The sequence below is a fragment of the Pipra filicauda genome, unplaced genomic scaffold (assembly GCF_003945595.2).
Source record: "Pipra filicauda isolate LSUMZ 115617 unplaced genomic scaffold, ASM394559v2 scaffold154_size2910363_pilon, whole genome shotgun sequence".
Taxonomy (NCBI): Eukaryota; Metazoa; Chordata; class Aves; order Passeriformes; family Pipridae; genus Pipra; species Pipra filicauda.
Genome location: NW_024104040.1, coordinates 1911001 through 1933291, shown reverse-complemented (window position 1 = coordinate 1933291; position 22291 = coordinate 1911001). Strand labels below are relative to the sequence as shown.

The following is a 22291-nucleotide window of genomic DNA, read 5'->3' as shown; positions in this document are numbered from 1 at the left end:
TGTCTCTTGAAGGCTCTCTTTTAGGAGCGTATTTAGAGTTCTGACTCTCTGCCTAGTGGGGCTGTGAGATGTAACTCTTTAGAACCCTGTCTGCAGGCATTGCCTCTGCTGCTCTTCTCAAGCTACATTTACATGGTAGGCTGAAAACCATTTGGCAGCTTTCATTCTGGCAGCTTCACAAATGACTAGCTGGTGATAGGCACTACAAAGAGCCTCTTAGAAACAAGCTATGTAATTTTTACGGTCTCTTAGTAACTACCACACCTTCTCATGGTTGTCTAAAATGTAATCTTGTTTATCTGTGTTTTTCAGGTCTTTTCCAAATAACTACTGGGACAAATTTGTGAAAAGAAAGGTAAGGCTTACTTTTAAAAACATGTATGAAGGTAAAATAAAATTCTAATGCATATTTCTTTTCATGTTTGAAGAAATGTGTACTACAGTTGTTTGAAATATAACTTTAGTTCAGTGTAAATTTTGACGTTTACCATTTTTAAGTGAACAGAATTCCTTTTTCACCTCATTCTTACAACTGCTTTTGACTGGTTTGGGTAGTTATTCTTTCAAACTTTTTCTGCATACAGTTTGTTGTATAAAACTAGTCATGAAATTATGTGAAGAATTTCTGTATACACTTGTATGCTTATTGAAAATTGTGTAAAATGTTTTGTCTATGTGTATTTATGTATTCCCTTTCATACACAAACAATAGGGAGTCCCTCACCCAATAGATTAGAAAGGAATTAATAAGAAGACAGGACAGATTGAGTTGTTTAGGCACAGGGCATAGTCAGACAACTGTACTTACCAGAAAGGTATATACATGCATCTGGCCCTTTTTGTCCCTTGCCACTCTGTTTTCTCACACTTTTGCCTCCCCAAATCACTGAAATTCATCCCTTTCTCCACCTTTGCTTCCTCCCTGTAACAACTCATTTATGGGATACATAATGTATACATTGCTTGGCAGTAATCCTCTTAGTCTGAAAGGCTGTCCTGGAGAGTTACTAGCAATGACTCATCTTGGTGGGTTTCAGATTTGGAACACTGGGTCTGAGGCTCTCCTGGGACAGCCCTGGGAGGGATCAGGCAGAGTGTCCATTCATTTGGTGTCTGCAGTTTGGGCTCCTGCCTGCTGTTGTGCCCCTGTACTCCTCAGGCTCAAGTAAATGGGCCTTTAATGGGCTGATGGCCCTGGGACTAACTGGGCAAGATATTCTTAGGACTCTTCCCCAACCATTGTGTCTCTGTGGTCCTTTGTGGGTGTGCAGGTGAGCTTTTATCACATAACCTAACAATCTCTCTCTCAAAAAATCCTCTCTAAGCAGACTCATTGCTTACAAATGCTATTTCAAATGTTTTCTCACCTTGCTCTGAAGAAATAAATCTATTATTTGTACCATAGCTTACAGCAAGAATACATGTATTAGGGTGTTTTGTCACAATTGAGAAAGAGGATTTTCATGTTGCTGGATTGGATTTACCCCTCCTTCACAATATTTAATGCCAATCTTGTGTCATACTTTTGGAAACATGTTTTTCTTAATGCTCTTAGCTCTTCTGCTTTGTAACAGTCTTAGGCCAACCTGATAAAAAATTCCTTTGAATTGTGTATGCATTTTGCTGTTGAAACTTTTTTTCATATTTTAAGTTGTTATATACAGATTTCTATCTGTCTGTCTAAGCAAAGAGGAGGGAGTACCTTAGACAGAGTACTTGAGAAATAAAATAAAATTCTACGTTGCTTCTGTCAAGGTACTAGGTAAAGGAAGGCTCCAATTGAAAGGAAAGGAGGATGGTTTTGAATTGTGTGGAAGATTTGGTACTTTATCTTTGGCTGAGGAACTGCTCTGTGTAGATTTAAGTGCCTTCAAATAAAACTATTTTGCAAAGAATTTTTTCTTTTATATATATTTGTACCCTAATCCCCAGCTGGAAGAATAATCCCCAGTCATGAAGCACTACTTTTGGGCGTGTTACAAAGAAGGCTTGCCTCTAAAAATCTCCAAAAATATCAATAAAGATTTAAAACATTGCTTATTTGAAAGCTGGTAAACTACCACCTCACTTTCAGGAGTCACTCAGTTATAATCTTATTATTCAAAATTTTGTATTTCTTTGAGTATTCTTTTTAAAATGAGAAGAGACACATAATATTTAGGAAGGAGCTCTGTGTTCAGTGAGAACAAGAGCAAGTAAATGTTCATTTCCAGACAAATTTCTTTTGAAGCATGTTAAATTTTGTAAGAAAGAGATGGGGGGTAGTTTGAATTCCCTGAAAATAATTTTTAGCTGTAACTCTATGTTCAAGATCTTTAGACTCTTCCATATTTTATGTGTATTATAGTTTTATTGCATTATTAACTAATAAAAATAATCATAAAAGGATTCAATTGAGCTAGTTTATAAGAGGGGACATTTTTCATTCCTGTTTTAAGATGAAACACTTCCTCTTAAAAGACAAAAAAAATTAACATTATCAAGAAATTTGGGTTATTAAAAAACCTATTTAAGCAGAATAAATATGGTGGGGTTTTTTTTCTTGAAACTAATAACTAGTAAGGATCAATTAATGTCTTTGAGAAATCTTATTTAATCAGAGCTTTTCATGTAGCTAGGATATTCAAAACATCTCCTTTCTGTGTGACCTCACAGTGTATTTTTTTTTCCTGTCGGTGATGATATAGATTTAGTTATTCTCCTGCTGCTAGATACCTTTCCTCTTCCTGTTTTTGTTAAATGAGTAGAAACATCTTATCTTTGATACATCTTTTGCCCAGAGAGGTTGTGAAGTCTCCCTCACTGGAGATATTCAAGAACTGCCTGGACACAATCCTGTGTCATGTGCTCTAGGATGACCCTGCTTGAGCAGGGAGGTTGGACGAGATGACCCACAGTGGTCCCTTTCAGCCTGACCCATTCTGTGATTCTGTGACACCCACCTCTTGAACCTATTGAATTGATTGCAATTGAGCAGAAAAAAAAATTATTACTAACTTGTGTGATAAGCAGATGGAAACAAACAGATGAAAAATATCATGTATTTAAACCTCTTGTCTTCAGAACCAGACTTAATAACAGCTCATCTACCCAACTGATGACTGTTCTTGAATATTGCTTCTGATTTTAGGTCATGGATAAATATGGTGAGTTCTATGGCCGTGACAGAATCAGTGAGTTACTAGGAATGGACAAAGCTGCTCTCGATTTTAGTGATGCTCGAGAAAAGAAGAAACCAAAGAAAGATAGCTCCTTTTCTGCTGTGTAAGCATTTACCTCCAGTTTGTTTGTGTGATTGTTTTTTGTTTCGTTGGTTGGTTTGTTCTTTTTTTTTTTGTAAGTAAAAATCAAGCATTCAAGGTTTGTCATTCAGACAAAACATATTTTTTGCTCATTTATGTGTATCTGTATAAGATAATTCTTATGTTGAATGATACAGTGAATTTATTTCATTATAGACAACATATCTACAGGATTCCTCTGTTTTTTGTTTATGAAGATTTAGTTTAGTGCACAGCTACTTGAATATTGCAACATTCCCACTGTTTTGATAGTGTCATTATGACTGGGCTGGAAACCACTTTCCACCGTTCTCTCAGTTGAGCTCTGCTGGAAAGAATGGACGAAATTGGCACTCCGTGTTCTGATTATAAAGAAATTAAGGAATAAATTTAAGTGCTAGTGAACAGTAAAATCTAGGAATTGGGTGATTAGTATTCACATCCTTTTACAATTTTTTTTCCCTAAACGGTAGATTTACTTATCATTTGAGAGACAGACATGAAGAAAAGCCCCTAGACATTCAGAGTAATAAATTTTCCTTCATAGGGCAGGGACATCCTTAGTTTTTGTAAAGCACTGCAAAAATGTTTTTTTTCCAGTTCTGTGTTATAAAAAAGGCATTCAACTAGGTAGAACATATTTTAACAGGTGGAATTTTAGTGCTACAGAGATTTTTATGTAAGAGTTTATTTATAGCTTTCTTTAAAAGCATCATTTTATCTATGGGTTTGCAAGGGTTGTGAGAAGTAGACAGACCACTGGTAGATTAGAATTGTACTGAAGCAAGGGCTGCTTTTATAAAGATGGATCTTTTATCCATCTTTAAAAAAGATAGATATTAACCCGGAGTCTAACTGGGCAGTCAATCGGGTGCAGTGATAAGACTCAAGGACTCTGGCATTTCAGTACTAAGTGAAATTTAATATTTTGCAGAATACTTTCTTACATGCTCTTTCCTGCTGCTGGATTATAGTAGAAACCATGCTTAAGTTTAGGGGGAAAAAAAAGAAAATATTACTTTTATTATTGGTATAAAACCAAAATAAAACTACTTTCCCTTCCCTGTCTGTTCATGACTCATATGAGGGAAAAAAAATTGAAATAATGCTTCTGAGAAAACAGACCAGACTGAAACAGTTGGAGAAAGCTGATGAAATACTTAATTTAAGAATAATGCCTGAAGCATGCCTGGGTTTTTTTACATTTCTTACATCTTCTCCATGTTATATATGGTTAAAAAAAATTACGACCTCATACATCTTTCATGTTCTCCCTGGAGAAATAATTCTGTACTTATAAGAGATTAATATATTGTTGGAAAATAAAGAACTATGACAGAAACTTACAGAACCATTTACATAAAAATATATGCTTTAGTAAAGTACATTTATCCACTTTTTAACAGTTTCTGAAATTAACACTAATGAACCTACTCAAATTTACACATGTTCCAGATTCAACATTTGAAATTTATTTGCAGTGCAATGAAGAGAGAGGTGGGAAAAGCCCTGGAGTTGAACCCTTACTTACTGTGATACTTTGGGAATAAAATAGAGATCCAGGTATGACCTGGATCCAGGTTACAGCTCTAGAAGTTGCTGCTTCTACATATGCCAGGAGGAGGTGGTGCAGACTGAGGCCAGACCTGGAAAAGCTGGTAGCCCATGGCTTGGACAAGTGTACCCTCTCCTGGATTAGGAGCTGGCTGGAGGGTCGGGCCCAGAGAGTGCTGGTGAATGGAGCTGCATCCAGCTGGCAGCCGGTCACCAGTGGTGTTCCCTAGGGGTCTGTGTTGGGTCCAGTCCTGTTTAACATCTTTATTGATGATTTAGATGAGGGGATTGAATCCATCATCAGCAAATTTGCTGATGACACCAAACTGGGAGGGAGTGTCGACCTGCTGGAAGGCAGGAGGGCTCTGCAGAGGGATCTGGATAGACTTGAGAGATGGGCTGATTCCAATGGGATGAAGTTCAATAAAGCCAAGTGCCGGGTCCTGCACTTTGGCCACAACAACCCCCTGCAGCGCTACAGGCTGGGCACAGAGTGGCTGGAAAGCAGCCAGGCAGAAAGGGACCTGGGGGTACTAATTGACAGGAAGCTCAACATGAGCCAACAGTGTGCCCAGGTGGCCAAGAAGGCCAATGGGATCTTGTCCTGTATCAAAAATAGCGTGGCCAGCAGGAGCAGGGAAGTGATCCTTCCCCTGTACTCTGCGTTGGTGAGGCCACACCTTGAGTATTGTGTTCAGTTCTGGGCCCCTCAGTTCAGAAAGGATATTGAGGTGCTGGAGCGGGTCCAGAGAAGAGCAACAAGGCTGGTGAAGGGACTGGAGCATAAGTCCTATGGGGAGAGGCTGAGGGAGCTGGGGTTGTTTAGCCTGGAGAATAGGAGGCTCAGAGGTGACCTCATCACCGTCTATAACTACCTGAAGGGAAGTTCTAGCCAGGTGGGGGTTGGTCTCTTCTCTCAGGCACTCAGCAATAGGACAAGGGGGCACGGGCTTAAGCTCCGCCAGGGGAAATTTAAGTTGGATATCAGGAGAAAATTCTTTACAGAGAGAGTAATCAGGCATTGGAATGGGCTGCCCAGAGAGGTGGTGGATTCACCATCCCTGGAGATTTTTAAACGCAGATTGGACGTGGCACTGAGTGCCATGATCTAGTAAATGGACTGGATTTGGACCAAGGGTTGGACTCGATGATCTCGGAGGTCTTTTCCAACCCAATCGATTCTATGATTCTATGATTCTATGATTCTATGATACCCGTGTCACCCACAACACAGAAGAGAATTGCAGTGTGTAGCATTTTCATTCCCCATACAAGTGAACAGGTTTTTCTTCCGTCTCCTTGACCCCTAGTTCCTACGGCTTCTCCCTTTTTCCTTTGGGAAAATAGCCTGGGATTCCCATCCGTCTTTCTGCAAGGGACTTAAAGCACTCTACTTGCAGGCGACCATGATTCGTCAGAAGCTCCTGCCCATCCTATTGATATACTGCGTTAAAAAAATCCACGGTGTACTGACTCTGGAAGAGCCATCCAGCTAATGGATGCAGTCTTGAGTATTTTTAAAGTATATTTATTCAAATATATAAATATGTATTTAAATATATAAATAATTATTTCAATATATTTTAGTATTATTTAAATATAGCCAACTAAGGAGTTGGAGCAGTAAAGTTGGAGCTCTGCTGTGGAGTAGACAGAAAAGACAGTTAAATTTTGCGCACTGAGCTTGAGACAGCGGTGCTGTTTTTCCATTAATTTAGTTGCTTTTTTGGATGGTGTTAAACTAGATGCGTGGTGGATGAAGTATATTTGGGAGAATAATATGGAAACCACAAACATGAAAGTTAATTATCATACGTGCCATTGTGAGTATTACCTCCCTGTCCCTTTACCTTTCTAACTGCTGTTGTTTCTGTGGTCTTTAGTCTAGTCAGGGTCAGTACAAGAGGCAGATAAGGCTTAAACATCTGCAGCAAGCAGTGACATAAGGCTAATTTGGGGGGAAAATAAGTGGGGCTTCTATAAAATGCTTACATGGTAGAAGAATTCTTCCACTTTCAAGAGTAGAGAAAATGTAAGTAATTTTCTCCTGGAAGATCTAAAGTTTTCATAGGTTGGTGAGAAGTTAAACCATATCATAAATGTGAAGTGTACAAAGAATGAGGGCAGCTGGCCTCATAATGTGAAAGAAGTTAAAAGGTCTTATTCTTCTTTGTCATAAGAAACAATAACCTGGGTTTTCAAAAGATTCTGGACTGGGTTACTTCATTGTTAGTAATATAGTATCTTGGAGAACAATGTTGTCTCTGGAAAACTAGTAGACTTCCCTCAGATGACGGTCTGCCTCTTGCCCATAACGGCTAGTGAAAAAGTAAGGAATTTTATCTGCAGTAGTTTTTACAATTGGAATCTCAAGATTTATACCTGCTATAGTGTCACTCTGGGGTTAACAATGTTGAGGGAAGAAGTCAAATAAAAATACATTGACTGAAATTCATCCAATACTAACTAATGATGTTCCAAAGGAAATTTGAAACCAGACATTACTTTTTAATTCACAACTGTAGAGCTTAAGTTTTATATGACATCATATTCTTTAAAGTCTTTGAGCTACTTGATCAAGGTAGTGAGCATAAATAAATAGGAAAATGCAGTATTATGCATATTATTATTGCTTTGCTATTCAGATCAGACTTCTTTTAAAAAATAATGATATAAAAAATTAACCTTTTTTCATATAGGTCAATATTCACATTATTTTTAGGACCTCTAAAGCTATTGCTATTTGTAAACTATAAAATCATCAAATTAAATTGACTAGAGATGAGCTCCCTGGTGTTGGGAGGGTGGTTTTCATGTCATGAGATAGTATCCTGCTTGTCCATAAGCAGTTCTGTCCATCACGTTTCATACATAACACAAATAGAATTATGAATAGGTGGACTGTAATAACAAGAATATGCTTGACATTAGGAATGAGTGGTATTGGGTCAGAATAAAGTAAGAGGTTCACTTGCTACAATAATATTTTCAGAAATAAATACCAAGTTTTTTTGCATTTTTTTATCATCTGATTATGCTATTTAACAAAATTTGAATGAGAAACTCTTCTTAACATTGATTGAATGCTGTTTTTCAATTACAGTAGCTCCACTTATATATATATATATATATGGTGCTTATACTATTACACAAGAGTAAAAAGACTGTAAAAGACTGGAATCTTTTGCTTCTAATTTGTATCCGTAAAAATGGTGGGGTTTTTTTTGTTTTATTAAAGATTAAATACTGTTGCATGTAATACAAGAAGGAATTCGGTACTTCAGTTGCAAAGAGTTCCTTGAGAGTGTAATATTCAAATAAAACTATTATTTTTATGTGGTCGGTGACTCTGGCTATACAGGTAAGAATTTTGGAAAACAGATAGACAAGGATTTAACTCTTGGTATTTCATCTAAGACCTCAGGTGAACATCTGGCACAGAAGGCAGCTGTGTGACATCTGCCAGCAGTGTTTCTACTTGCTTAGTCATTGTCAGGAGCTCATCTCTTTCAGAAGCATTGAATCACTCACATTTTAAGGATAAAAGTAGGACAGATGACATTTTTTATTCTATTACTTGTATATGTTCTTCAATTGTGATCCAGGTTTAGAATTTTTTTGTGTCGCTATAATACAGATGATCCAAACCTTTTCTAAAAGAAAATATCAAAAACTAAAGAGGACAGGATACAGTTAATAGCAAAAATGGTATACATCTTGTTTGTTAAGTTAGTTGTCATGGCTAGGCTTCGCGAACGAAGATTTGGGAAGGCTCTATCCACATTTGCTACAGGCACGCTGGTGGCTTATGAGGCCAATACGTGACAGACATATCCGATTACAAAAGGCACAGCAGAAAGACTCCTTAGATGGTGTATTCTGCAAGACACGGTTCTTTCTGCGTTGCCTTTTTTCCTCAAGAGTGATCCTGCGAGTGTTCTCGAAGGAGACAGCAGCGTTATAGATGGTGTGTCTCCAGGCCTCCCGATTTGAGGCCAGAGTAGACCAGTTATGTTGATCAATATGGCCAAGGCTGAGATGTTGTAAGTTAGTTGTATCACTTCTCTATAGAGGGACAAAAAAAGAAAAAAAAAAAATTATTTGTGCTATTAGGAGTAAGCAGAGAATAATACCTAAAGGTATTAATTAAAGGAATACAAGGGAAAAATTTTGAGAACATGGTTTACATTATTAGTCTATACAATATAAAAGTTTATTCAAGAGAGGAGAGCGGTAGAAAAGGGTAACTGGCTAATATAACAAAACAACAAATGCTGTGGAAGAAACTGGGAGCCCAGCAACCCCAGTGTGGCCTCACCACTGCTGAGTTAGAGGAGAAGGATCACCTCCCTTGACCTGCTGGCAATGCAACTCCTCCTGGAGGACAGGGTACCATTAGCCTTTTTTGCAGTGAGGGTGCATTGCTGACTTAGGTTCAACTTGCAGTCCACCAGAGCCTCAGGTCCTTTTCTGCAAAAGCTTTCAGTATATATCTCCTTTTTATTCACATTTATTCCTGAATAAATAAGTGGCAAAAGCAAAGGAAAAAAACTCTGAGATTCATTTGACTTAAATTTGTCTGTCTTTAATATCATCTAATTGTGTCACCCAAGGTAGGCTATCATAACTCAGGTAAAGAATTGACATTTTGTGGGGCAAATTCTGTGACCTTTTTTGACAGCTACTTTAGGCTTGGATGGGTTCCCTTAAAATAAAGTACAATCTCTTTTTCTCCCTGGGTTATAAAGACAGTTCATTTCACTTGCATGTATGTGCTAACATTGTAGAAATCAATCAGCATTAGGTCTGATGAATCCAAAACAGTATTTATGAATTCAATTTTCAGAATTATTTTTTTTGACAGATCCATTCCAGGGTAAAAGTGTGAATTAGAACAAGGTTCTGATATATTTCAGCTTTGGAGAAATAGATCAGCTGTTGCCTCCTCTTGTGTGATAATGCACTTTCTACAGATTGTGTTGCGTATTTTCTGATTGTGCAATTTTATTATGTATTTTTACAGGCTGAATTCCATTGATGTGAAGTATCAGATGTGGAAATTAGGAGTTGTTTTCACTGATAATGTAAGTTTCTCAGTATATACATATATGCCTTTTCATTTTCTAAAAAGCAATATACACTTGCTAACACACAGAGTTTCAATGGGAGGTATGAAATACTCTGGATTATACTTATTTTACTACATGAAGAAAATCTTGGAAACTTAAAAAGACATTGTCAAAATATTTTCACAGTAACATTGGTAGTAGACTATAGAACCTCAGCCAGTTCCTGCCCCCCTTCTGATAAACTTTATTAGAAGCAATAAACAAACACTGCATTATACAATTAGAAAACTGACTATATAAATGCTAATTGCCATTTCTCGTATTGTTCATAAATTTTATGAACACTTGAATATTCCTGGAGTACAGTCAGATCAGTATAGTTAATGTATCTGAAATTGCTAAATTTGTATCACTGAGACTGATAGTAAGATGTGCCATCAGTTGGCAGATTATTTTAATAATTTAAAAAAGGGAATCTGGTTTGATTGTTAAGTATTATGATTATTGCTTGCCTAACATCTTATTTTGTTGGTCAGAAAGATGATTGGGGGAAAAAAACAATTTTGGAACTAGGATTGACGGAGAATGAGAGTGTAATCAGACTGTACTCAGGAAAAGTGAACAATAAAGTCTCCAAGTCTAGAGACAGAATGATCTGTAAACAGTTAGTGTTTGTTTTTTTCCTAAGGAACAGACTGTAATTTCTTTTATAAATATGTACTTGTCTTTAAATCCAATAAAAATTAATTGATAGAGGAAAAGATGAAGTTTACATTTGTGGTAATAGTAAACTACTTAAGTAATATTTATATGTTTAAAATTTCTTTTGTTCTTGCAGAGTCCTATCATTTGTCATTAACTACCTTAGAGCAGAAATATTTTAATTTAATTATTTAGAAATTATTAAAAAATAATTTAAATCAGAAAAACATTTTTGCAGTAGAAACAATTAAAAATAAGGGTTTAACAATTTCAAAATGAGTTTTTAGAATTTTAATTTAGAATTTCTTAATTTTACCCATGTCTTTTGGACTCTGTATTTGAGTATTTAATATTTTTGCACAAAGAGAAAATTCTCAAGGATCTCTAGAAAATTCTATGTTAAAAAAGAACTGTTTTCTATTTAAAGAAGAGCACATTTGAGAAAATTCTACCTTTCGTTAGTGTTTTGAATTAAGTTAAAGATGAAAACTATGAGTTTTATTTTGAATATACTTGTTTTTTCTGTTAGTCTTTCCTTTACCTAGCGTGGTACATGACCATGTCAGTCCTTGGTCATTACAACAATTTTTTCTTTGCTGCTCATCTCCTTGACATTGCAATGGGATTCAAGACATTACGAACTATCCTGTCATCAGTGACCCACAATGGCAAACAGGTATCAACTTCATCTCCTTTCAGCTTTATTACTTAAGGAGTATATAGGGAAGATCACTTCATGACTTAATTCAGGTGCTCTGCAGATTGACGACAGAATTGTTCTTTTATCATGAACTCTAGAACTTGAAGTGGTGAGGAAACTAGCCAATGGGGTTTATAATCATAAGAAAACAGTACTGGGATGTATGACAGTTTCTAACTGTTATGAGCGACGTTGCTATTTAAATTCTTTTCAGGATTCATCTAAAGAAATGTCCGCTTGAGATCCAATTACTCATCTATTAGAGGACTGTTTGAGAAACTCAGCTCTCGGATGTTAAGAAATCTTTTCCAAGAAACTATAGAATCTGGAATTGCATTTCTGGTTTAAGTAAAAAAAAAAATTAACTAAGGCATTTCATCTGCTGAGATCTACTGTAGAAATGGCATTTAATGTAACTTGAGACTAGGTGTTCCTCAGGGCTGATGGCCTTACCATTTCATAGGAATTTTGTAAACAATTTCGAATTATGAAAAAGCCATCCTTGATCTGATCAGAAGATCTTCCAGCAAGGCAGCTAATATAATTCTTATTCAAGTGAGCTGGGAATGATAACATAAAGGTTTTCTCTGTTGTGTATACATGCTGTTGTAATAAGACAAAACTTCAGTTCTGACTTTATAAAATGTGGGTGCTTTAGAAGTCTTGTAAAAAGTGTCATTTCTAAATTTATCAGTAGCAAGTTATTTTTCATGTTTTTTAATTTTATTCCCTTTTATTTTAAGCAAGTTTGATACTAAAAAAAAATAAAATCATTAGCAATTTTTTTTTTAATGCAGAGGATGATTGTTTTAATTTAATTCTGTCTTCAAATGCACTGTCCTTGTCAACGTTTTTAAGAAGTAATACACATTTAAATGGACACAGTTTATATTTCAAAATAGCTAGTGAAGCACATGATGTATAGAAGACTTAAGTATGAACTCACTGTATAAACAGTATAAATTGTTGTTTTGATTTATGTGACAAACTTCAGTTGCATTTGCAGAATAAAAATTGCGTTTTGAAAAAGTTACAACAATCAACACACTGCATTCATTCCATATTAAAGAACAGATTTTCTTAAATTCTTTGTTCAGATTTCTTAAAAGAACAAAAAAGCAAAACAAATCAAACTGCACCTAAAAAAAGTGAAGTATTTTACCTATTTAAAATAGTCCTGAAGTTTTAGCAAATTACCTATAAAGTAAGGGAGCATTATTTGTGAAAAAGAACTTTTTAGGTCTGGGAGCTACACAAGAGAAGTATCAGTTTATAGGATGCTGAAGTTCCCTTCCACCTGCTTTCCATAAAGCTCAAAGTGAAATCTGAATGATGCTGCATATGAGCAGTGTGGTCCTTGCTGCTGCTTTTCTGAGGTAGATATTAAAATACTAGGAACCGTTTGGTTTATATGTGATTTTGTAGATGTAAAAAAATTTTTTCCATATTAAATTAGTTGAAATACTGAATTGCAATTATATAATAGGTTATATCCATTCTATAATTTTGTCTTCCAGCTTGTCCTAACAGTGGGATTACTGGCAGTAGTAGTATACTTGTATACAGTGGTGGCATTCAATTTTTTCCGCAAGTTCTATAATAAGAGTGAAGATGGTGATATGCCGGACATGAAATGTGATGATATGCTAACAGTAAGTCTTATTTTGCTTTCTGGATTTTTTCTTAAAATGTTTTGCTTTTTCCTGACCTTCTGTAATTCCTATTCATACAGTTGTATCATTAGCCACCAAGCGGGAAAGTTTATAATTGAAGGCAAAGGAACAAATGTAATGAACATCCCTAGCAACTAGCATGTGCTAAATGAACATCCATAGTAACTGTGTGTGCTAAACAAACACATCTATAAAGGAACAGAAGAAATGTGATACTATACTTTGCTGTGGTTTCTCAGAAAACTCAAACCAACTGTAAGCTGCAAAGCTGGGCTGAACTGTTAAAGGACTGTACTTCTAAACCTTGTGATTCTAGAGGCCATTCAGGGAAGAGAGTCAGTTATAGGCAAGGACTTTCATAAGTAATGCAGGTACCAAAATGCTTGTTTAAGCTTGGAAATCCATCAGTTTATCTTAGCATGAGTTGCCATGATTATCTTCAATGGGTAATTCTGTTACTGAAACCTCTCATGTGCCCAGAAGCGCTGAAAATTATTTTGTACTTACTGGGACAGTGCCAGGCTTTGGAGTTGTGGATGGTAGGTAAAGTAGAGCTTAGACCATAAAGAATTTCTAAGAGGCCTTGTACTTAATATCCCTGTAAAAGCAATCATGTACAACAATGTTAAATATATTTCAGTATGTTATGCAATATGAATCACTTCCAGGGAGTCAACAACATTTAAAAACTGAATGAATAGATCAACTATTGAAGCAGAATAGTACATCTATATTTTTGGTTTGGGACATTCAGTACAATGAAAATATAGATAAACTGGAGCATAACTCAATGGAGGCCTATTAAATTTTCAGGTGCTGGAGCACTTGCCGTGGAAAGAGAGACTGAGGGAATTGGGCTTGTTTGGGCTGGAGAAGAGAAAGCTTCAGGGTGGAGTGGAGTGTAAGAGCAGCTCCCAGTGCCTGCACAGGGTTTATTGGAAAAAGAAGTTCAGACTCTTAATGGGAAGTGCATGGCAGAAGACCATGAACATAAAGTGGGAAAATATGTTCTGACTGAAGTGAGCCAAGCAATGGATCTGATTGCTCAGAGAGATTATAACATCCTCGGGAGGCTGTAATGACCTGACTGTATAAAGCCCAGAGCAATTTTGTCTGACATTATAGTGGACCCTTCTTGGTGAAGACTTCATGAAGTCCTTCTGACCTGACCTACTCTGTAATGCTCTGAAAATACACAGATCTAAAGGCCATAGTATTGTACAGGAACGAGTTAGAATAACATGTGATATGCTATAAAATCAGGGTTGTCTTTTGTAAAAACAGTAAGATTTGCATTGGGATGTTAAAAAAAAAAAAGTAGAGAGAATATATAATTATTTTAAAAATAGAAAAATAATTTTTAAAACTTTTAAAATAATTAACGCTATGTGTGCTCATTAAGTTAATTATTACCTTTCAGTGGTGGAATATAAACTATCTCTAGAAATTGTTGGATTTTTCAGCCAATGGTTGCTTAGTATTGCATGTTACTATATCAATTTCTTACGTAATGGATTTTGAGGATAGTGTGGCATAGAAATAAAAGAATGGATTTTTTGTTTGATTAGGTTTTAGGAGTTAGTTATTGTCATTACTATTTTTTGATCACGAGTGAGAACCCTGGACCTGTAGTTTGCAAACGTACTTAAAGCAAAAGAACCAATCCCCTCCTCTACACCTCTAGAGAGTGATATCATAATTTTTTATAAAATTATAATGCGATAAACTGGAAATTTTGTATTAGCATCCCACATCATAACTATACTGAGAGACCTATTATACCGTTTTTCAGATGATAGTTTCACAATATTCTCAGATATTTTCAGTCATTAGCCTGTTATCTGTACAAGCATTCACAAAAATTTTTTGTTTGGTTGGGTTTTTTGGTTTTGTTTTAGGTTGGGAGTTTTTGTTTGTTTGTTTTTAAATTTGTGTTTGAAACACCAAAACCAGGGAAATTTATTCACTTTTGAGCTAGGAACTTAGAAAAGGAGATGGCTGTCGTGGTGGTGATATTTTCTAATTGTATATTGCTGAAATTATTTTACATGAATCACGGAGTGCTGCTAGACTTCTGGTAGTTGAACTTTTGAACTTATTGAACTGCTACATAATGACAGAACATGAAATACTGCAGCTTCAGCTGCACAGCAGCATTTCACCTCCCTCAGAAATATGCATAACCTTAAAGGAGAGAAAAAGATGACTTGACATGGTATAGTTCCTAGAACACAGACAAGTTCTACCAGTTACTGAATTTGTAACAGTGGGTATTTTTACTTTTAGCTGCAGACAAATTTTGTATCCCTTTGTTTTGTGTTTTCTAGTGCTACATGTTTCATATGTATGTTGGAGTACGTGCAGGTGGAGGCATTGGTGATGAAATAGAGGATCCAGCAGGAGATGAATATGAAATCTATCGGATTATCTTTGACATCACTTTCTTCTTCTTTGTGATTGTCATCTTGCTTGCAATTATCCAAGGTATATGCAACCTGTGGTGAGATTATTTAGCAGTACAAAGATCTTAATCCTATGGTAATCCCACACCTAAGATTCATAGAGGACATCAGGGCAGATCATGAAGGACAGATTTATTTGGTAAATCACACCCAGCTGACTTTTGTCCATATGCTACTCTTTTGAGTCTCTGTAAAATCAATGATCTCTAACTGGATCAATGGAAAAAACGTAAATATTTTGCTCTAAGAATACTGGTGTTCACTGCAGTTTCTGTCTTCTCATTGCTCTTTCTAAAAGTCTCCTATAAATCAGCAAGAGGAGTGATTAGAAATCTTGTGACACAATTTATAATCTTCTTTCAGTGTAACCCATACATGGACAAAATCAGTAGCAGATGCTGTCAGTATTCCCGCTGCCAACATCTAATCTTCTTGACTGACAAATCTTCAGATTGGTAGTAGTGGTGTGAAAATGGGAGCATAGCTTTAAGAGGTTTAATCTTGTCTTACATAAAAACAGCTGGTTTTTGTGATGCCTGCTTACTTGGACAGTGTCAAAGAGTAAAGAAAGCTGCTTGATATGAAACAGCTTTAGTATAGCCTGGATAATGACAATGGAAAGTTAGCTGCCATTAGGTTAGCTTTGGAATTTCAGTGAAACTATTTGACTCATAGTGTGTCTTGCTGTTGTAATCTGGATAGTGGATACTTAATTTTGGCATGTCAGGGGTTTTTCTATTATGCATGCAATAACCATGTTAAATGTTATTATCTAAAGTACTTAAGACCACGTCTGTTTACATATTATACCTTCAAAATATTGTCAAGAATGCCCAGAGGGTCATTTTCAATTAAAATTTTCACAAATTAATAGAAGTATATTCTCAGTTTTGGAAAAGCAGATAAAGATTTTTGCTAGGTCCACTTGCTGTTGTAAATACTGATACACCATTGCTTTCTGTCACCTAACAGCTAACTGATGGTAATTTTGACAGCACTAAGGGTGCTTTCTCACTTACTACAAGGAAATTCAGAAGGCAAATTTGAGCTTGTGGTAAATTGTTTATTACTTTTAATCAAGCAACAATTTTTTTAAAGGGCTTGAGGAGGTGCCAGATGTTTTTGTAGCCTGGTGATGTATCTCATACTGTTTGTTTCTTCATTTTGTGAGTGACTGGAAAATAGTGGCCTTAACTGTCAATCTTTGAGTACGTATCGTCGCTAAGGATTGTGGAGTTAGTCCTTATTTGTACTGGAGTAAGTGAAGGGAAGATCATAAAGAATTTATAATTTTAGCCATAGAACCTGTGGTTCTTTTTCTTCTTTCTCTATCTCCCTGAAATGACCCTTACCTCTGTATAACTCTGACAGTGGAACCTCGTACTACATGATTGCCATAATGAGAGAGGATGCACAGAACTCTGGGCCTCTCTGCATCTCCTGTGTAATAAATTCCTGAACTCTGTTAGTACAGTACTATTCTATAGTAAGGCCTTTGTCACTGTAAAACTATGTCTTACTGTACTGAGTCAAGATTATAGCACTGTGAATAAAACAGAAGTCTGCTTGTCCTGTTTGATAATTCAAAATGGTACTGCCAGTCATGTTACTGCTAGCCATTTTCTTTGGCTTGCTCATTTTAATTTATGTATTAAGCTGTTTTTGTTGGCTTTGGAATGTATATTGGCTTCTATTACTTCTGCATAAAATTCTCATTTAATATTCTTTGTCAGTTATATTATCCCTAGATTTCCAAATAATCTTTGTCACAGTTCTTGAACATTAACTATCTAATCAACTAAAAAATTTTAACTTAAACCCTAGGTTTAATTATTGATGCTTTTGGTGAGTTAAGAGATCAACAAGAGCAAGTTAAGGAAGACATGGAGGTAAGAACATCTAGTTGCTGAACCATACCTATTTTCAGGTTTCATGAATATCTGTTTTCAATTAAAATGTGATCTAGTTTTAGTGGATAGCTTTTTAAACTAAGAGGAAAATACAGTTCTGTACATGGTCCGATATTGTACAATGTATATTATAATGAATTGCAGGTATGTGACTGTTCAAGTCTTTTGGAATCTTCAAATTAGAGGTTTCTAGTAGAGGTATTAACACTGTCACGTTACATTTCATCTCACCTCAGATGTAATTTTCTTTGATTAATCTGTATGTGAAAGTATCCTGTACTTCGTGGTTTTCTATTCTGTCATTGAAATATAAACGTAAGAACTCGGAAAAGTGTTGCAAAGCTACTGCGTTTTGTCATCTGAATTTTGAGCTTATTCAGTTTCAGGTGGACAAAAACAACAGGCTTTGAGGTAAATATTGCCATGTGTTACAGTAAGTGCTACTTAGTGTTAAAAAGTCAGCTGTGGCTATTGTATGTCATTCTGTCTCCTGATACCTGTTCACTTAGAGCTGGCAAAGATTTTATTTTTTTTTAACAATAAGTAGCTACTCTGCTGGTAGTTAAGCTTCTATTCAAGTGTTTTGGTTGAGGTATCCAGCTTCAGTCATTAAAAGAAAAGCCTTTTTGTTCAGCACATATTATATATGATGCATTGTCATTTTCAAGAAAAATTGTTACATTGGCCTTTTCTCAAAGCAGGGCAAGGGTTATATATAATGTTGAAGTGCTCTGTATGCTTTCTTTTAGACAAAGTGCTTTATCTGTGGAATAGGAAATGACTACTTTGATACAGTGCCCCATGGCTTTGAAACACACACACTACAGGAGCACAACTTGGCCAATTATTTGTAAGTACAGTAAAAATGAACTCCTCACTAACTCATGGCCCTTGCAGCCTCTGCAGGTACCTGATTAACTCTCTTGCATAAGTAAGAGTCAGTACTGTTTAACTTTGACGTGCACTCATGCTGTCTGAATATATAGTTCTGTGGCAATGGCAGCAAGGAATGAACAAATTTCAAATCCTTCTTTCCAGTTTGGTTGTGGCACACCAAGTTTGTGTGAGCTTGTAGATAGAAACCAGGAACTTGGTATTTGGCTGTGGAGGCATTGTAAAATTGAATGTGGTGTGTAGGGTAGAGAGGAGCAGTATGACCTAGTCTGAAGACTCATGGAGAGAGGAGCAAGGAACAAAGGAGTGAGGGAAGGGGGGGAAATCTTACATTGGACTAGATATGTTGAGGCTGAGGCTGACTAAGAAAACCCAGGGAAAAGGGAGGTAAGGGAACTGGAATGAGCTAGAGACAGGAGAGATCAACCAAGGGCATCGGGTCTGCCTTTGGAAATCCAAGCAGAGCACCAGTGACCACTAAACTCAGTCTTTTTATATCTAAAAATAAAGGCAATTATTAGTTCTACAACCACTGTATCATTTCCTCTCACATATGAAGATCCAGTGACTGAGTGTATTTTATACTAATGCTGTCACTATGCAGGGAATGGATTGTAACAAACAAAATACATTAAAAGTGCCATTGTGTAGGATTTTGTTCCTACTTAATAAATTCCGCCCAAATAACATAATATAGCATACTTTTCAGTCCATCATCCTGTGGAACTGGGTTTTTATCTTTTTGTGCATGATCATATTTTATGTTTTTATATATGTTCAGAGAGAATGTCTATTATAAGCAAAATTTTGAAAGTATCACCTAATGAATGTCAGCCATCTCAAACCCCCAAGACTAATGTGGTTCTTTTTAAATTCAAGTTCTTTTATGCTCATGTTGATCTTCCATTGCATACACTAGTAAAATGTCCTGAACCTATAATTTCAGTAAGAGAAATCTCTTAGACATATTCAGCATTTCTTATTCATTGTGTGAAGAGGAAAAAGAGAAAGTTCCAATGACCATTTTGTCTGCTTCCCAGTGGGTTTTCATGGGCAAGAAAATGTCTATTGTAATTTTCAGATTAGAAAGCTTAGAAAATCTTCCTTTAAGCTAACAACAGAGTTAGCAAACTCTGTTGCTAACTACACTAAATCAAACTGAATCTCCTGTATTTTAGCATACTGCTCATTCAAAAATGACTGAATGTCAACAGTGTCAGGAAAGTGTGTTTAATCTGTCTCAGAATATTATCATAAATAGAACTGTGGAATTTGTAAGTCCGTGAACAGCATTATCACTCTACATTCTGAAAAATATCCATCTCCCTGCAGATTGCCTAATGTTTCCAAATTCTATATTCATAGAGTCTCTTTCTTTGCTTGTAGGTTTTTTCTGATGTATCTTATTAACAAAGATGAAACAGAGCATACAGGACAGGTAGGTTGAACAACTCTATAAATGTCAATGGTTATTAAATAAGATTGATTCTAAAATAAAAATTGTTCAGGCTTGGAAAAACTAAGAGTTTTCTAATGAATAGCTCTCTATATGGTATGGAACTTAATTCTTATTCTTCTAAGCAATTCTTAGGACTTTGGTTGCTTAATGTTAGTTGAGTGTCAATTCTGCAGCACTTTCTTTTCCTGTGTTGTTATCTGACCTGTTATTCTTAAGTTGTTACTTCAACAAAATATAAATACACACTGTAAACAAAAATAATGGGAAACAGAACATTTAAACATCCTTGTGAAAGCAGCACTCATCACATCTCCTTGTTGATTTTTTCAATAGTCTTTGTCTTTTATTATTATCATCTATATATAATCTTCCATGTCTACATTTCTGAATAAGTCCATATGACAGAACTTGTGCCTATATTTAAAATGAAACCTATGAGACGTTTTCCCTAGAGGTTTCTTCTTTTATGCTGTTCTTTCAACCTTCTGATACTTCCTTCGGTTTCCTTGAAGTATACTGAAAGTCAGTAAAAAAATGTATCAAATTTACAGACTACTGTTTTGGTCTTTTTTCCTAGTGAGAGTCTTTCAGCTGACTAAGCAAATGTTCCTGTGTTACAGATCGAAAACCAAAAGAACTGAATAGTATCATATACATAGCCCTAGAGATTTGGGTCAAAGGGATAATTTGCTGTAAATCTGTGTAGTTAACGCTTTCTGAATTCTGATGTATGTGCTATAATCGTCTTCTTTTATTGGCATGCAGTGTCCTATTGTATTCACTGAAGACAGATTTCTTCTAACTATTCATTTTTTATAATGTTTGATACAGTTTGGAAACTGAGAGTAGTTCATAATACATAATTTCTACCACATGGTTTAGCAGTGGACTTGGCACTTCTAGGTTTATGACTGGATTCAATGATCTTAAAGGTCTTTTTCAACCTAAATGATTGTATGGTTTTGTAACTTGTGTAGCACTTGCCCTTTCTACCATGGAATTTATGTAATAAGAAGCCCATTTAAGTGTTGTGATTATAATGGAAATAAACTGACATATCCTTTAGTGTTCTCTGGGCTGTCTAGAGACAGAACCTTACCTGAACAAATAATCAGAAAGGGAAAAGAAACCAAAATGCCACTGACTCAGAAAATACTACTCTTCTAAAAAGTACCTTTAAAGGTCATTTTGGTTTATATATTGTTTGTAGACATGTTTTGAAATTACTGATTCAGAAATTCAGTCTATTTTCTCTGACAGAAAATATTCTGCTTACCTTGGTATTTATCTTGTGACCAGCTTTAATTGAGCTTTGCAGTGCTCCTGGGTGTGCAAAAAGGACTAAACTACCTGATTCTCTTCTATGCATTTCTATAGTGCTTCTTGACTAGGGAAGAAGCCTTAAAAGTTATTCTAAACTGATCAAAGTAATTAAAATTAATGTGTAGATTGATATGCAACAACCTGGCATACACAGAATCAAAAAAAGTGGTATATAAATAAAAGAGAAAAAATTAGTAGTTGGTACTTTCTCATTAAATCAAGTTAAATTATTTAAATTGTGTTTCTTTCAGGAATCATATGTATGGAAAATGTACCAGGAACGGTGCTGGGAGTTCTTCCCTGCTGGTGATTGCTTCCGAAAACAATATGAAGATCAGCTCAACTAAGCAGAGATGAGGTTTTCTGGATGAAAATGTCCATGTATTTCCCAGCTCTTTTGGGAATATCTAACAGATTTCTTAAATCCCCAAAGCTGTGTGCATTTTGGAGCACCAAAGCTCTGTTTTTAATGACCCAACTGCGCTTTTATTTTCTTGTGTATTTGCTTTGAGAACACTGGAGTAAAGAACAACGAAAAATTACAGCAACTCTGGAAACAAACCAACCACTTGCACAGACAAGATGTCCCTATACATAACATGCACACACAAGTTGAGACTTGAGACAGCTTATTTCTGAAACTGCCAGATGATGCCCTTGTCTCTAAGATCACATATAGGGTGACACGGTAGCAACACTCATTCAGTCTGTTTATTTCATCATCCTGGAAGGAACTATATGTAGTTCACAGAGCACTGTAAAAGATTGTTGTGGACACTAAGTTGTGGGGAAATAGTGCCTTACTATATGTGGGTTGAGCTATGCAGAAGATGAGTGCATGATGACATCTTTTTTTTTTTTTCTTTATGTCTTCCCTTTCTTCCAAGTTAATATTTATTTTGTGGTTTTTGTGGGTTTGGGAGGAAGGGATTTGATTGTGCACATCTTTTTAATAAGACTGGAGTGTCTCAGGACAAGATTAGGTTATTCTCATCAGGTTCATTTCACATTTACCTTCCTCTTTAGCTTTTGCTCTTATTTTGGTAATGCTCTGATACAACACTGCTACTTTATGAAATCTTTGTACAAATACAAGAGAGCTGCAAAAAAACACTTTAACAAGAACTGTTTCATTGCATGTTTATTATGCAAGTTTAAAACAATCAAAAAACCAACCTTCAGAAACGAGTTGATCAACATGAAAAAAACATTCACAATAATTATATCCATAGTAATAAAGTGTTGTGGGCTTTATTGTACACCT

At 35.8% G+C, this 22291-nt stretch overlaps 1 protein-coding gene across 1 annotated transcript in view; it reads left to right on the top strand.

Annotated features, from left to right (window-relative positions):
• The window catches only part of RYR2 (ryanodine receptor 2), a 390151-nt gene extending 368777 nt beyond the window's left edge, over positions 1-21374 (top strand). The window contains exons 90-99 of the mRNA XM_039379059.1: positions 313-355; positions 3131-3264; positions 9859-9919; positions 11136-11282; positions 12824-12958; positions 15307-15463; positions 17266-17330; positions 18101-18201; positions 19632-19683; positions 21279-21374. Of these exons, the coding sequence (XP_039234993.1) occupies positions 313-355; positions 3131-3264; positions 9859-9919; positions 11136-11282; positions 12824-12958; positions 15307-15463; positions 17266-17330; positions 18101-18201; positions 19632-19683; positions 21279-21374 (991 nt within the window). The remainder of the gene's footprint in view (positions 1-312; positions 356-3130; positions 3265-9858; positions 9920-11135; positions 11283-12823; positions 12959-15306; positions 15464-17265; positions 17331-18100; positions 18202-19631; positions 19684-21278) is intronic.
• Positions 21375-22291: the final 917 nt, after the last annotated feature.